Source organism: Maylandia zebra, linkage group LG15, assembly GCF_041146795.1.
Source record: "Maylandia zebra isolate NMK-2024a linkage group LG15, Mzebra_GT3a, whole genome shotgun sequence".
NCBI classification, from domain to species: Eukaryota; Metazoa; Chordata; class Actinopteri; order Cichliformes; family Cichlidae; genus Maylandia; species Maylandia zebra.
The window spans coordinates 10,945,459-10,962,488 of record NC_135181.1 but is presented as its reverse complement, the minus strand read 5'-3'; the positions used below and the strand labels follow the sequence as shown (position 1 = coordinate 10,962,488).

Sequence of the window (17,030 nt, the reverse complement as noted above, 5' to 3'; positions counted from 1 at the left end):
CTTGGAAATGTGCATTTCAAGATGATCTTCCTACATGCTACTTTGGGTAGTACTGCTCTGCCTGCTTGTTAAAGGTCAACATGGTAACAGCTGGCAGGTAGATTTGATATTCTGAAGACATCTGGATTCTGACAAGTGTCCATTGTGTCAAGAGTTGTTCCCAGTGAGGGGAGGATGGTGAGTGTGTGTACACTCAAAGGATCTCTGAAGTGGAGAGGATCTCTTGTTATTTTAGTGGTGGGCAGAGATTGGCACCATGTTTGGGTTTGTGTCATTTTAACATCACTTCCACTCTTCTTTCAAACCATTTCAGCAACACATAAAAGAGGCACATGTTGTTGGTTTTTCCTTTTATGGACACTGATGCTCCCATTTAAGATGCTTCCTAGATGACTCCCCTCAGCACAGTCTTTTCTGGACCTTCTCGCTCTCATCTTACCATCCTTAGCCAGGATACATTCTGGTCTTACATTTCTATGGTTACAGTGAAGAGTTGTGATTATTCCTCAATGATGGAAGCATTTCTAATAATATATTGGGGCACTGGAAACATCACATGTCAATCACTGTCCATACCAGGTCAGAGGGCCCGGTGGCGCCAGTGTCCGGCAGCCTCGCCTCTGTCAGTGCGCCCCAGGGTGGCTGTGGCTACAATGTAGCTTGCCATCACCAGTGTGTGAATGTGTGTGTGAATGGGTGGATGACTGGATGTGTAAAGCGCTTTTGGGTCCTTGGGGACTAGTAAAGCGCTATACAAATACAGGCCATTTACCATACCTGTCAGTTGGTCCGCTGGTTCATCTGAGTACTTGATCTTTAAGAAATTGCACATATTGGTCACTAAGGGAGACATGCATTAAGCCCTCTTTACTTGCTATTGCTGGTCCTTGTTTCCTCCTTATTTTCATAACTCCTATATATGACAATTTGTATCATGCTAGCGAATGGCTATGTTTAGCTACTGGTCTCTTTTTTTATTACATGGAATACGATCAGTCATTGATTGGCTTCTCCAAAACCTGGACCTTAGCATTACTTAACCAGTGTGGGATCATCTTGAAAGAGAACGAAACAAAAAGCAGCCAAAAATCCAAAGAAGCGCTTTGAATGTCCTTCAAGAAACCTGGAGAGCTATTCTTGAAAATGACAACAAAGCTTGCCTAAGAGAGTTCAGGCTGTGCTGAAGACTAAAGGCGGTCATAAAAAATATTCAATCTTGTTAGAATTCTTCAAATTCTGTTTTTGCCGCATGCAGTGTACAGTATTTCCCAGTGTTTTTGAGAAAATCGTTGCTCCAAATTTTTCTAATTTTCCTAGCAAAAATATAAAGAAACGTAGGGTGTATCAAGACTTTTACCCAGCAGTGTTTCTATTAAATATAAAGAATAAAAAACAAAGTCAAACACCTGTCTGTGTTTGTAAAGATATAAACTTCAGTGAATGACTGCACTCATGCGCTTTAATAGTGAATGTATTACCGGTAATAGGGAAATGAAATGACCTGGTTTGGGTGCAGCAGGAGGGGAGGGGCTGTTTGTGGGAGAAAACCTGGTCACCGGCAGGTTATGAGTCAAAAACAAACCAAGATAAACGGAGTGAACTTTAAGCATACTCCACGTGTTACACTTTATACCTTTGTACTGCTTAACACCTCTCGTATAGTTTTGGGGGTGAAAGGGTGTTTTAGGTGACACAACAGTGAGTAGTCGTGGGTGTGTATCATCGCTGTGTTCTGTGGTTTTACCCAGCTGTCCTTCTTTTTTGTGTTAGTTTGACAGGAGGAGATGTGAGCCTTAGCAGCTCTCAGTGCAGCCTTAATGCCATTAGCATGGTTGAGTGGGCAGACAAAGTGCTGAGGTGTGTTATGCAGGCTATGCATGATGAAAAGAACAAGACAGCGGGACGTCAGTGAAACAGATGAGGCAACATGGCTATTGGCAATGTCAAAACATTACTTGTGTCCTATTTTTCTGCATTTTCTATAACTTGAGACCCTTTTCCACAGTTATTTCCATTTCTATACGTGTCCTTTTTCATATTCACCCTGCAGCCCATCTCTCTCGTTCTCTCAGTCGGGGTGTGAGTGAAGACTGCGTTTTCTGTACCTCTTATATTTGAAGGTGTAATAAATAGCAAAAGTAGATTTATGACAAGAATTGATTCACTGAAGTTTTGTATTCTTTCTTTTTTCTGCCCCCCCTTCCTCTATCAGGTAGCAGTTTCTCAGCAGAAGGATGCCGCTGGTGAAGCGCACCATCGAGCCCAGGCACCTGTGCCACACGGTGCTGCCAAGAAACATCAAGAACGAGCTGGAATGTGTGACTAACATCTCCTTGGCCAACGTCATCCGCCAGCTCAGCAGCCTCAGTCAGTAACCTGAGGACACTCGTGTACAGACACATGTGTTCTTTCATAATTTAAACAGACACGGCACACTATACATACACAGACTTGCTTCCTTTAAGTATAATAACTTTTATGAAATTTGTTTATATTGGCAGTGAGGTTGTTCCATAGTTAAAGACTGAGATATTTGCACTGTACACAATTCTAGTTTAAGTAGTATGTGCTCTAAAATTCTACCAACATGCCTGAGTGTAAATCATCTCATTCATAGTATATTTTGGTCGCCATAGTTTGTGATGAATTCATTCGTGCTGGGAAATTTGAGAAAACATTTTGCATATTGCAGCATATGTTTATGACTCACAGGCCATGGCATGAATCCACTTCATTTTATAGAAGCTAAAAAATTAATTCAGTGCATGAAATAAATGGTGGGTGATAATGTAAAATCACTGCCTACATTTAGTAGGGCAGAAACTGGGATGTACGCTGATGTATAAGTGAACCTGGCTGAAATGTATTAGCATAAAGAAAATGTTGGCAGAAAGTAATAGTTTTATCATTCTGGCTTAATCTACACCATTTTTTCTTTCTTTCTTTCTTTTTTTTTTTAAATTAAATTTTGTTATCACACATCAATGCTTACGTCTCTTTCAAAGCAGTCAGGCAGCACCTTTATGTCCCTAATGGCTTTCCACCTCACCAGTGAGCCAGTGTTTCCCCTACTATCATTAACTGCACAGCTCAGGCAAAGGAAAGACGTCTGTCTGTCTGTCTGTCAGAAAAGCTATGCAAAAGCTATGGTGCCAAATTCCATGAAAACTGGTAAAGCAGTTGAACAGAGACAAAGAGGGAATCCACTGAATTTTGGAGAAGATTTGCACATTTTTCTTTAAAATTGCAAAACAATCCATTGCCTTCAGTGGAAAATAGAGAATGGGGAAGAAAGATGATTTAAGTGAAAGGTGGTGTTGCTTTTGGTGCCAGATGGGCTGGTGCGAGCGTTTCAGAAACTGCAATTTTCCCACACAAACATCTCTAGGGTTTACGGAGAATGGTCCAAAAAAGAGAAATTAGCCAATGAGCGTCTGTTATCTGACTGTCAGAGGACAGTGACTGTTTTAAGCCAAAGGGAAAGAAACAGTACCTCAAATACCCACTCATTATAGCCACGGTATGCAGAAGACACACTCCAAGAAACTGAGTGTCATTTAAACACCACAGCCTATCTGAGTATTGTTGCTGATATTCTAATGGTTGTTTCCAGCAGCCGTGTCACAAAGTTTAAATCATCTCATCTGGTTTCTTAAGTGCAACAGGAAGTTCGCTTTACATAAAAATTACCTCCACAGCCACCAGTTGAATACCTTTCGGCTCTTAATATCTTTAAAATAAATATATTTAATCAAGCTACTCAGTCCATTTCAGTACTTATTTTCATCTCTGTTTTTCAATTCTGTGTGTGCCTAGGTAAATATGCAGAGGACCTGTTTGGAGAGCTCTTCAATGAAGCACACTCCTTTTCTTTCCGGGTCAACTCCCTGCAGGAGCGCGTGGACCGCCTCTCCATCAGTGTCACACAGCTGGACCCCAAAGAAGAGGAACGTGAGTGTTGTATCCACACGAGCCGTTTCACACACCACATCCCATTCTTTTTGAATTTCTGGTTTTGTCTCTCTTACTTTGATTTGTGTGTCTGTAAGACAGCTCTGTGTATGTGTAAATGTGCCTGTTGGATGATTAAACTGAATCTCCTCCACTAATATTAAACACAAATTTTCCAACCCTCCCGGTGGTGAAAACCCAGGCCAGTAATAAAAAAAAGTTTCTTTACCCAATAAAGTTTTTATGTGAGGAGAAATCCAGTGGTTAGAATGTAGCTTCTGTTAGCAGTAACAAAAATGGAATGTGATCATCTGTGGGACTGTCAGGTAATCTAGGTTATCCTGAGAAAGGGTAGGCAGGATGACACAATAGGGTATCTAGTGGGGAATGCATTGCAAACTAAAAGGGGAGAGAATCATAGCTGTATAATACCATGCTCCAAGGCGCCATATCGATTTCCTGTGGGCCAGCGGTGTGTTTACGGCTTTGCACAATGCTACTGTAACTGCTGCCTTGTCACTGACAGAGACGGTAAAATGCTCACTCAGTTGTACTCACTTATAACTTTTCTGTGAATGCAACCAGAGACTTTTTTTTTTTTTTTGTTAAACAAGGCAATGAATTGTTTCGTTTTTTGTGCAGAATTATAGGTTTTTATTTTAAACACAGATAGACGGTAGACTGCACATTCCAATCTTCACTTTGGTCTCTTTCTTTTCCCACTCGTGCAATGATACCTTGACATTAACCAAATCACTTTAAACTCTTCTTCTTTTTTTTAATCAACACCATTTTCACCTTTTCCCTTCATCATCTCCTCACAGCTGTTCCCCATCCTGTCTGCACCCTTTATCCTGAGCATGTCCGCATATAATATCTGTGCTGAATGGATAATTGCAAGTGATCTAATTGTAGAAGCCTGTTGTGCAGGTCTTTGCTGGGAAGTGAGATGTTTTTGTGTGCAGAGGTTGGAGGGGAAACACGTGTGGGCTAACACGCACTCCTCAAAAGGTTCACTGTCTTAGCCTGCAGAGTATGAACTATAAATATTTATTATTTTAGAGACACATCTATGGATTTACTTTGGGAAATACCCAAGCAAAAACTAAGTCAATCTTTGTATCATTTAAGTAAAAGATTACTAGCTCCTGTTCATGTGATGTTACTGTGATTGAGTTGATAAATATGTGATTATGATTTTGTCTTTATTCGCTGTGTGCATGTGGTCCATGGTCTTATCTCCCCTCACATACAAGCCTGACTTATCCCCTTTTAGCTCAAAGTATTGGCTTGAGAGACAATGGATAAGAATCAGCTCAGTTGCAGTTTAAGTGTGTGGTGGTGGTGGGGGAGAGCTGGAGGGGTGGAGAGTAAGAAAAATGGAAGGATAGAGGGATGGGTGCATAATACAGGACACTGCAGCAAAAACCAGTGGTGTGTAAAAGGACTGTACCGCAGAATTTTCTGGGCCAGGTTGAAATGGCCTCCTCTGCAGGTTACAGAGATTTCCCACTCAGTTCAGCTCCTCGGTATTCATTTGTTACCAAGAGAAAGTTGTCTTTGAATCAAAAAGCCCACACTTACTGTTCTCTCGTAATATGTTAATAACTGATTAGTGAAATCAAGTTATAAACGGCAAACTAAGCGAGTATGCTATGACTGCACAGGAGATGAACAGAAAGATGATCAGTTGTGCGAAGATTTTAGGGTTTTTGTAAACACGACCCTGCATTTACCACCTCCCTTTCCTCTTTCTTTACCCATTCATGGTCAAACACACACCACAGTTCAACTGTATGCTTTTAGAGTAAGCACATAGCTTGCTTTGTAATATGGCGAGTGTGTGTTTTCGCCTTGTGGTTGCCATGAGAAGGAGGTGTGAAGGAGAGGAGAATGAGTGCACAAAGGGATTGGACCATAAATCAGGACAGTGAAGGAATAAAGATAGGGTGGAGGATGGGGCACAGGCAAGGTAGAGGAGTGCACTTATATTTTACAGATGCTGTCCACAAAACCACAACAAGTTTCTGTGAGACAATTTAAAACCTTTTATGAGCTATTAGCAATTGGTGCTACTGAATTTAGTGCACACATACTGTAATTTGTGATTAAGTTATCATCATGTTCAGTGCTAATACTTTTAATTTGCCAGGCATAATCAGTGTTGCAGTAATTATTACAGGATTTGTAAATATGTGAAATATTGAGTTTTTCATATTAAAGTTTTCAGATCTTGAATTGTTTGTGATGGTTCTCAGGCACCCGGGTCAGGGTAGTCTATAGTGATGGTAGTCTAAATAATGAACCATCAAAGAGTCTAAGTTCTTAGACTCTTGATTTGAGGTTTAAACAATAAAAAAAGTGTATGTTTAAAAAAAAAAAAAAAAAAAAAAGTAAATCTCACATTAGCTTTACCAGAGGGGTCATGGTTAGCAATGATGCAGGGAAACACCATAAAAGTGTACTGTGGTAGGCATAACATATCATAATAAGCACTTCTGCCAACTCTGCCAATATACATAATCTGCACCTGACAGAAAGAGAATGACTGCTTTATGAAATAAATGGTGGGTGATAATGACTGCTCCCTGTTACCTTAATGGTGTTATAGCTGTACTTAAAATAAGATGAGATATTTGGAATTTGTTAGATTAGCACCTTTCACTGAATCATAATTGGTATTTTTACACCCAAGGGCTAAATTTAAACCTTTTGCGCACCGAGGATTGCAAATGTTGGTTTAATAATACCTGTGACGAGCAGACACATCCTATTGTTTCTGTGTATATGTACATACGGAGCTTGTATGGGTCTAAATGAGCTTTGCCGCTTAAAGACATACAGTATAAATCGTAAGGAAAAGGGGTGAAGGAAAGTAGGGGACTTGAAAGAAGTTCAGCTGAAGGTCGCAGAGAAATGTGGGATGAAGGAATGGCCATAGTGATGTATGCAGTGCCACTGCTGGTGCACGTAACGTGTGTGCGTGTTAGTCCCCATAGGGAAATAGTTCCTCTGCATTTAACCCATTCACCCAGTGAAGCAGTGGGCAGCCGCCAGTGCAGCGCCCGGGGAGCAGTGTGTAGGGACGGTACCTTGCTCAGGGGTACCTCAGGGTAGCCGTTCAGTGGAGTCGAACCCCCGACCTTCCGATCACAGGGCCACCACTCTACCTACTGAGCTATCCCTGCAGTGGTTAAGGTCAAAGAGTTTTATATCACATGAATTTATATACAGTATGTTAAGTCTCACACACACGCGCACACACACACACCCATAGCTTGCCCACATCCTGCAGGCTTTTCAAAGGGTACTCTGCCCTTTAGACCTCAGTTGCCACTCCCCTTTTCGTCTCTGTCTGCATTGCCCCCTGCACCCCTCTGTCTTTGTTGTCCTCCTCACTCTCATCTCTCTGATTGATCTCTGCTCTTCCTCCATCTTGCGTGGATGCTATTTGTGTGCTGTCAGGCTCTCTTCCCCCTATCACTGTAGCCAGCCAAACTAATGACCTGTATCCCCTATTTAATGGCCCCGTTATATCATTGCACTGGCTGCGGGCCATTATGGAAGGCCACAAAGCCACCCCAACTCCCTGTGCACTTTTCTTTATGTGGTGTCTTATTCCATTTCTCGCTTCCCCTATTAGTACTTCTCATCTGTTTACTTGTGTACCTATTTTATACATGGTTTATATTTCCTCTATCACCAGTTTTCTTTTCTAACATGATTTTTTTTTGATCGTTTTGTATTTGCTTTTCTCTCTTTTACTTCAGTTTTTTTCAGTTGCTTGATAACCTTCCCTGACTCCTCTCACTTTTCTTGTTCTTGCCTTTGATCTTTCCTCATATTTTTATCGTTTTATCTTTTACAAAGTACTACATGTGTACAGAGTATATAAAGGTAGAGCATTTAAAAAAAAAAAAGGCTAAATTGTTTTCTCCCAAGCTCCGATTTGTTGTTGTTGTTTTTTTGTCTCCATTTCCCATTGTGACTGGAAAGACCGAGATAGTAAGAGGAAGCATCTGTTTAAATGTGTTTAGTGTATCAAGTGGTCAGATCTATAGTATACACATCCCTGAGAATCGCAGGGAAAATAATGTTCAGATTGAGGTTTTTTTTTTCTCATTTATGTCCTCTTCTTTTGTTATGTATACATATTTATGTATCCCCCATGGTGGCACTTCTTGGCTCACAACAAGAAGGTTCTGGGTCTAATCCACCCTAGCTAGGACCTTTCGGTGTGGAGTTTGCATGTTCTCTTGGTGCTTGTGTGGTGCTCTCTATGTCTACTCTAGGTCAAATAGTTGAACAGCACTTTGTTTGAAAGCGCTTTATAAATAAAGTTATTATTATTATTATTACTCTAGGTTCGTCCCAAAGTTGAAAGATGTGCTTGCTTGGTGAATTGGTGAACCTAAATGTGAATGTGCTGTTGTTTGTCTCTCTTTGTTAACCCTGCGATGGGGTGTATCCCGCCTCTCATCCACGACAGTTAAGATGGTCTCATTGTGACCCTGAATTGGATAAGCGGATGGATGAATGGTTCTGTGAAGGAATGGATGATTTGAATAAAAGCCCTGGTAAAAGCTTACAGGAAAGCAAAAGTGCAGCCCTCAGCAGCTGAAAAGTGAGGGCTGATACACCCGGGGGGAAAAAACAAAATAGAAAACAAGTAATAATGCAATAAAAATGGACATAATTACATGTATAATTTAATTATTAATTTTAATATAACATTATAGACATTTTTCTATAATTCTGTCAGTGTTTATGTTTTGTGTTGTTTTTGTGTTGAAAGTACTGTATTATGAAATGTTTTTATTTGCCAGGCATTCAATTTCTTGCACTAGATGGTTTTTCTGGTCTGCCTCACCATTTATGTAGAAACCAGTGGGACATGGTCATGTGACAAAGTTTTTCTTCAGGCAGACTCAGACAATTATGCAGATGCTAAAAGAGCATTTGCACACCCAAAAGCATTATGAGTGATGACTAGCAAGCAGCCGTGATGAAAGCCTACTTGAAGTCAACCCCAAACTGATAAGGTGACTTCAACAGTTTATACTTTCTTCTTAGTACACACTAGTTGACAGTGCAGTTGTGAATACTAACACGATGTCCCAGTACGAATTTCAGATGGTTGGCATGCACTTCGTGTGTCTTTTATTTGTTCTTCTTCTGCAACAGTGTGTCTCACTGCAGTACAAGACTCACTCTGTTTACTCTAAAACTGTGCATAACACTTGTAATTTATGAGGGTTTTCTATGCACATGGAAGAACTTCTAGATAAATTTGACTAAAGGACAAAATGAAAGACAGAGGACAAACAATAAACAAGCTTGGGCGGAGAGACGGAGCAAAAACCGAATCAGGGAAAGGAAAGAGTGTGAAGAACTGCGCAGAAGGGGAAATATAGGGCAACATTTGCATTGAAGTACAACAGCAGCGGGAGACGTGCCTGCATACTAAAAGACACTTTGGCCTGTGACTTTTCTTATCTAGTATTGCTGCGCATAGGACTGCATGTCTATGAGATAGGGGGATGAAATGAAGAAAGAGGGAAAACATAATTTTCGTGAAACTAGGAGGGGAGCTGAAGGGAGGGGTATGTGAACGACAAGAACTTCCTCACCTCTCTTTAGTTGAAGTGTTTTAGACAGATGCTATCTGTTTAAGAGAAGGATATGAGGGATAGAGAGAAACTTTCCAGAACTGGCTTGCTGATAAGAAGCTTCACATCCTGAGATCAGAGTCTGCTGCACCTGGTGTTGCTTGACCTAACACACACATACACGTATACACACACTCTACTTATGCCTCTGCAAGGACCCCATATCCCAATTCCTACACGGACCCTAAAACCAAATCTTAACCCTCAAACAGTTCTTTCAAGGTTTGAGAGCATTTTGGCCACTCATCAATTGAGACACACACACACGCGCGCGCGCGCGCGCACACACACACACACACACACACACACTCGCTATATCTCTCACTAATTTACTTTCATTCTCCTATACATACACTCACATTTTTCACATTAACTAAATGTCTTCGTTAAATGGGTCTAATTGGTAGTTCAGCTGAATAAATGACATTTTGTAATTAGGATGTAAATGCTCATGTTAAGAGATCCATCTGAGCACGCGTGTTTGTGTGCCTTGTGTTTCTCTGCCCGCATTGATTAGCGTAGTAATCTGCACTGAAGCTCTAGTATTGCTTTGTGGAGGTTTATAGCACCTCACGCTGCATCAAATGAGTCCTGGCACAGACTTGTGCGCTGCCTCTCACTTATTTGTCGCTTTTGCACCTACTTGTCACACCATCTGACAGCCTCATGCACTTCCCTTAATTCACAGGGGCAGCAGGGCACAGTGCTCTTGCTCAGCATACAACAATACCAAATTGGCACTCACCCTTTGACCACTGCTTGTACCTGGCCCTCACAGGCTGTTATGTGGCTATAAGAGTCCTTTCTGTGGGGTTTTTCTGTACATTTGCAAGCGGGGAGTGGGAGTACTAGCATCAGCTCATGGTGCACTTTCCTGACTTTCAGCCTAACCTTCCTGTGGAACAGGGGTAGTACAAAAAAGAAATGCCCTACAGGGATCACTAAAGTATAAAATAATAAAATATCACTTTAATGTTCATAACCCTTCCCACGTCTGTATCCCTTACCTTCTCCCTTTTCAGCTAGAGGAAAATGCACTTTAATTTCTTAGATCTCAACATTACTCCTACAATTATCCCTGGCTCTTCTCTGATCACTGTGGGCAGTCAAATTGTCATGCCACTGTAGCTCTGACTTTGATTTTTTTTTTTTTGCCCTTATCATCCCTGGTGTGTCTGATCTTGGAGCGACTGAAGTATATTATTACACCCCCGGCACAAGCGCAAGTTAAAATCTTAAAGGATTAATCTCTCTTTCAGCATGGGTTCTTATTTTTCGAGCTCTGGAGATATGCGGAGGCTGATGACTGCAGCATCGCTACAAACAAGTTAATACTAGCAGGCAGGCAACAATATTATATACATGAAAAAGCCCCACAAGTTAGACATACTCATATTTCTTTTTTTGAAGTTAACCGTTACGTCTGTAAATCATAAACATCCATTACATACTGACTTCCTGCTCTGACTCATGCTACTGCAGTTGTGTTCAGTGTTGTGTTCATTAAATTGCTTTTTTCAGCTGATCATCAAGTCTAACGTTGCTACATTGTTCCTAGATTTCAGTAGCAAGTACATGCCCATGTTTGGTCTGTGATTTTTAGTCTGTTCTTAGGTGGTTGCTAGGCAAGTTGATGGCATCATGCTATACCATGCATAATTCAAGTTTTATGGATAGAAATGCGATGTTATTGTTGTTATTTATTCCCACTTTCATGCCAGGAAAAAATGAGGAAATACAAAATACAACCTCAGCTCTTCATTGTCACCACAAAATTGATGTAAGAACACCCAAACTTTGAATTCAGAGACTAATCTCATCAGCCAATGCCTGGCTAACACGATGTTCTACTGATACATAGGTATTTAAATCAGCGGAATCATCGTATTTGGTGTAGTACTTTATCATAAAGATGAGAAACTATTGTCAAAACTATGAACAAGGTTGTAATAAACCAAAATCATTATTTAAAAGTTTAATCAGGTTGCATAGACAAACACTAAATACATATAGAGTGCACTTTTAAATGCAAGCCAACAGGTCAGTGGGAATGTGTAAGGTACATGAGTTAATTTATATGGATAAACTTTAAAGCTACTTGTATTAGACATATAAGACAAAAATGACAGTTAAGTTGATCATGAGCTATGGGATCCCCCCACCCAGGTGCTCCAAATGCTATGTGTATATGCATGCAGGTACACAGCACATTTTAAAATGCATGTAGTTTTTCCATAAATCTTGTAGCAGGAAGCCACAGAAGACAGATCAACCCCCTCAGTGTCATCTTGTAGCCTTTTCTGTTTAACTTGGGACAAAATGCTGTGTGCAGTATGTTTTATTTTCCCTCCTGTGTGTGTGTATCCAGTATAAATGGCTGTTAAAGCTTTTCCCTTGTGCTGTCTTTGAAGCTTAATCCACCCTCTGGCTCTGCTCAGGTTACTGTGCTTCTCTGGGTCCCGGGCTTCTGTGGGATATTTTCTGTTTTTCTTATTAAAATCCTACTTGATGTGTTTATGTATCTTCTCTCTCCGTCTCTTTCTCTTTAATACGGCCCCCTCCTTCTCTTTCGCTGCACATTCCCATGTTAGTTTTAGGTCTTTTCTCTCTTCAAATTTCCTCTCTTTTCACCATTTGTTTGCCAGTATTTCTTACGAATGGTTCTTTCATGTCAGCTGCTGCTCTTTGTTTTACTGTTGGTACATCTTTTCTCCGTCTCTGTCTGTCCCCTGTTGCCATTATACCGGCTCTGGTGTGTCCAAGTCATTTTATTATCTCCCTCTTGCATTCTATGGCCTCCTATCTCCCTTGCAGAGTGTTACTCACGAAAGCTCAGCTCCCTCATGGTGTTTGTTCATAATGATACTTCAGTGCCTCAGGTGGCTGGTATGTCACAACACTGACAGTCTGTGGAAGTCATTATCCAGCTGCATTGCTGCAATGTAGAGGACTGAATTGTGTTAGTAGACCCTTACTGGGCTTTATCTCATTTTGCTGAGGCAATGGTTAAATGACTGTAAGTGATTTCCTTGCAGTGTTTTTTAGATTGTACGTTCGTTCTGTCATGTTTGTTGGTCTGCCGTGCCATGACTTTTTTTTTTTTTCTTTTTCTTTTCCTGAGCTTCTTCTGGGCACCATTAAAGTACATCCATTTGTCACTTCCTCATGTATAATTCAGATCTAGTTGCAACGTTCTAGATCTCTTTCCAAGACTTTCTGTTTACCAGATTGAGGGTTAGCATTGGTGTGTGTGTGTGTGTGTGTGTGTGTGTGTGTGTGTGTGTGTGTGTGTGTGTGTGTGTGTGTGTGTGTGTGTGTGTGTGTGTGTGTGTCCCATCTTCCCTTTAGCGCTTTCTCCATCCTGTTTTTCTGTGAGCTTCGTCTGTACAGAATTGATTTTCTTCTGTTATTTTTTTTTTTATTGCCCTCTGAAAATGTCAGTTATTCCCGGATGAAAGAAGGGCAATCATTTCTACGGTTTCTGAGAGACGACCTTAGCTTCGCCTAGCCTAGCTTATCTTGTTCATCATGTTGTTGTTTACTTTAAGGGACTTGAAGACGACCAGTTAGGACAGCAATGTAGCGTTAGCCTGAGGGAGGACGCTTAGTGGTTTATAATAGGTTTAGTCTGCTGTAATGTTGATTGTGAATGTTTGATTGATGATGTCAGATTGATGATGATAATGGGGAGACGGAACCAGATGCTAATTATTGTGTTCATCAATGACATGAGAGAGACAAAGAGCCTGTTGGTTGGGATGTGTGTGTGTGTTTTCTGAACATTGTTAGGCAGGTACAGTCAAACAGCAGTAAGCGTTGGTCTTAAAATGCTGTCTCTCCTTCTACCTTCATAGAGGTAGCAAACATACATGTGGCAGATGCTTCACAAAGAACCTGCTTTCTTCCCCTCTCTTCTCTTTTCTCCATCTGTCCCTCCTTTCCTAGTGTCTCTTCAGGACATCACCATGAGGAAGGCCTTCAGGAGTTCTACTGTTCAGGACCAGCAGCTGTTTGATCGCACGTCTCTGCCTGTCCCACTGCAGGAGACGTACCACACCTGCGAGCAGCCCCCACCGCTCAACATCCTCACACCCTACAGGTCTGAATCCAGCCAGTTTCACTGACTCTGGGATCCTTTTTGCAAACCATTGTAACTGGTTCTATTGTATTGGGGTTTTTACTTCTCAACCATGAAAGACTGATGGGGTAATGGGGTGTTGTCATCATCCCACCAAGTGGGCAAGCGGGTAGTGCATGGCTATTCAACTACGAAGTTAGTTTGGCCAGATTTTCAAACCGGGGAATTTATCTGGGCCAGGTTTTTTTTTTTTTTTTTTTTTTTTTTTTTTTTTTGAAGCCAGTAAGCAGCAGATCATGATCAATTTCAAACCCACACAACTGTACTGGAAAAACAAGTAATTTTTTTTATTCCTTTTCCCCTGTAAATCTGGTGATCTCTCACATCCAAAAAACAGACATATATGCACAACTGTGCATTATCAGTTTTCTTCAGGTCATTTAACAGCATTTCAAACTCGTCTGACGCCAGAACTTCAACTCTACGAATATTTGAACTGTCCTACAGGGGTACGTTTTTAATAGCAGATGTCACACTTACTTTAATTTTTTCATCACTTTTCACCGCATCCACCACGGCCAGCATGCAGTATTTCACTGTTTCAGAATCTGTGAAAGGCCTTTTCTTCTTCGCCAAGAAGCAAACACGAAGGAAAGATGCTGCAGCTCTCTCTTGGGCTGTACAGGACCCTCACCATGGTAGTACAACTCCGGTTGTAAGATTATTAAACTCGGTAAAATGAATAAGTATTTGTCAGTCCAGGCAGGGTTAAACCGACAGTTTTCATTGTCAATTTTGCGCTTTTGGAGTGAGAAAGACATGCTGTTGTCGCATCATATATTACGATGATTGTTTAATATGTTTACATCACGGTGCATTGTGGGTTAAATATTGCTAGGCTACTAGGAGTGTTGCATTCACAGTCTACACTACGCTGTGGGAATTTTAAATTTTTAAATTTTTTTAAAATTAATTAATGAATTAATTTTTTGCGTTTTCTCTGTGTTTCTGCCAGGACCACAGGCAGGGCCACTCGCAGGTTGCTTCTGGGCCGCATTTGGCCCGCGGGCCGCCATTTGAATAGGCTTGGGGTAGTGTGTGACACAACTTTGTGAACACGATAACTCAAGATTTTTAAATTAATACCATAGGTGCATTTCCTAAAAATCTCACACAAATATGAATATCAGTGATGTTGACCTCGAGTTTTCTGAAAATCTTATGAAAACATGTCACCTAAGATTTTCAAATTGATATCACAGGTGCATTTACTAGGAGTCTAAAGGGCGGGACTGGCAACCACCAGTATTTTTTATTTGTATTTTTTACAATTATAATACATGTTTAATTTAGCATTCTGGAAATGGTTTGCAAAAGAAGGGGATGTTCCTACAATTGCATGTTTCCCGTTAATAGAAGTTTACCCTGTGTTTTCTGTCTCTGGAGAGCGGAAAACATTATTGCGCTCGTATTTTATTGATGGGCACCAGAAGAGGCTGATTGCACCCCACTGTGTCAGCAAAATGTACCCAAACGGTCCTCAATTACAGCTTTCATTCGGCCCATTCACTCGTATTACGGTTGTGCCTACCATTATAAAAGCTTTCATTAAACAAGACACTGATGCTGATGTGGCAGTTTTACTTAAATTTAGAATGGATAAACAGTTAAACATTATTTTGTGTGGTTTGTGTCTGGACAGTTTTTTTGGGTTGGCTTTAAAGTGTAACTCAAGAGGACACTGTTTTGTTTTGTTTTTTTTATTATTACTGGCAGGCTTGTCAGTCCTTGACACCAGGCATCTCTCCTGGCTCTTGTGGACAAGTAGGGGGCGAAGAGAGCAAGAAGAGCGAGGCATTTAAAGATGAATAATCCATAAAAAGTTCTGCTGGGCAGCACTTTCTCTCTTCTATTTTATGACCTTCTCACTTTGTTCCTTTTTTTTTTTTCATCCTCACTCTTCACTCACCTTTTCCCCTCCTTTTCTATCTAATGCTTTCCCCCTGACAGGGCCACTTGCAAAAAGGTTAAAAGCCAAACATAATCTCTTTGTTGGTGGATGTGCTTATAGAGATGCGTGCACTGTAAGAGAGAGGTAGGCTGAGGTGTACAAACCTCGTCACTGCTGTGCTTTTAACCCATGGGCCTTGACGTGGCCTAGACCAGGGGAGAGCCGGGTACAGGTTTCTGCTTCGCTTAAGTGCTTTGCTGTCACGCTAGCAGAAAACGAATTCTCATTTATTCTCATTTATTATTTTCAGAGGTTAACAGCTAATGTTTGAAAAAATAATTTCAACTTTCCAGTAAGTGATAGGGTAGCTTTGGGCACATAGTCCAATAGTGTGTTCGATGTAACTGCCGTTATATAGAGAACAGTTTCTCTACTAGATGTTCCTTTGAGATAAAGACTGGCATCTACAGTCATTGGAGTCATCTGGAGCTGCTTTTATTTATTTATTTATCTTTTGTTCATCAGCACTGGCTTAATGATTAGGATTGTCATGGGTGGTGATTTCATTCTTCTGTTTAATTAATTAGAATCTGGCCATATTTTGGGATCTTTTGAATTTTCTTTGCTGTTAGATTTCTCCCTCCTCCTCTTGTCCTTCCTCCCCCACCCCCTTTTTTTCCTGTATTTATACTCTCTCTACTAAGAGGCTCCCTAGGATACTTCCTTATGCCGTTACTTCTCAGATCCACCCTGAAAAGAGCTTCTCTTTCTCATACACAACATAAACATGCACCTCAACTACACAAAAAAATAGCAGGCATAATAATTTACTTTAACTCTCAAAGAGGACCTGCAGTGCACACCGCAGAAGCTTTTCTTCCCTTTATTGTGTTGCATATCATTAAACTTTCCACTCTTGCCTTCTGAAGCCTCGCTTTTTCATGAACATGACATTGCCAAATAATTGACTCCCTAGGCGTGGGCAACAGCGGGTGAATGCAAGTGCTCACAGGTTCACGTTAGGACTACCGAACGGTCTGGACACACAGCCTCAGCCGACGCAGTTCCTGCTCCTGGTTTGGCCGAGGTTTAAAAGGTTAAAAATAAGAGTTCTCTTTTCAGCATTCACTCGGTATCTCATCATGGGGATACTCTCTCTTGAGTAGCCTTCAGAAGATCATATTTCTTCTCTGGGTCTGTATCAATATCCGGACACATACTTTCACACGTGGAGGTTTTAACTCATCCGAATGAAGGACAAGCTAATTCTACAGCCAGGCATCTGTCATTTGTCTGTCTATCCTTATATAATTCACAAGGAACTTGGACACAGAGATTACCCAAATGGGACTTCATCCAAACTGTGCTCGAGGCCAGAGTC

At 40.9% G+C, this 17,030-nt stretch overlaps 1 protein-coding gene across 4 annotated transcripts in view; it reads left to right on the top strand.

Annotated features, from left to right (window-relative positions):
- Nucleotides 1–17,030, top strand: part of wasf1 (WASP family member 1) — a 63,120-nt gene that overhangs the window by 28,099 nt on the left and 17,991 nt on the right. For all 4 annotated transcript variants that reach the window (XM_004541758.4, XM_004541761.4, XM_004541760.4 and 1 more), the window contains exons 2-4: nt 2,213–2,367; nt 3,817–3,951; nt 13,566–13,719. In XM_004541758.4, the coding sequence (XP_004541815.1) occupies nt 2,235–2,367; nt 3,817–3,951; nt 13,566–13,719 (422 nt within the window). In that variant the 5' untranslated portion in view covers nt 2,213–2,234. The remainder of the gene's footprint in view (nt 1–2,212; nt 2,368–3,816; nt 3,952–13,565; nt 13,720–17,030) is intronic.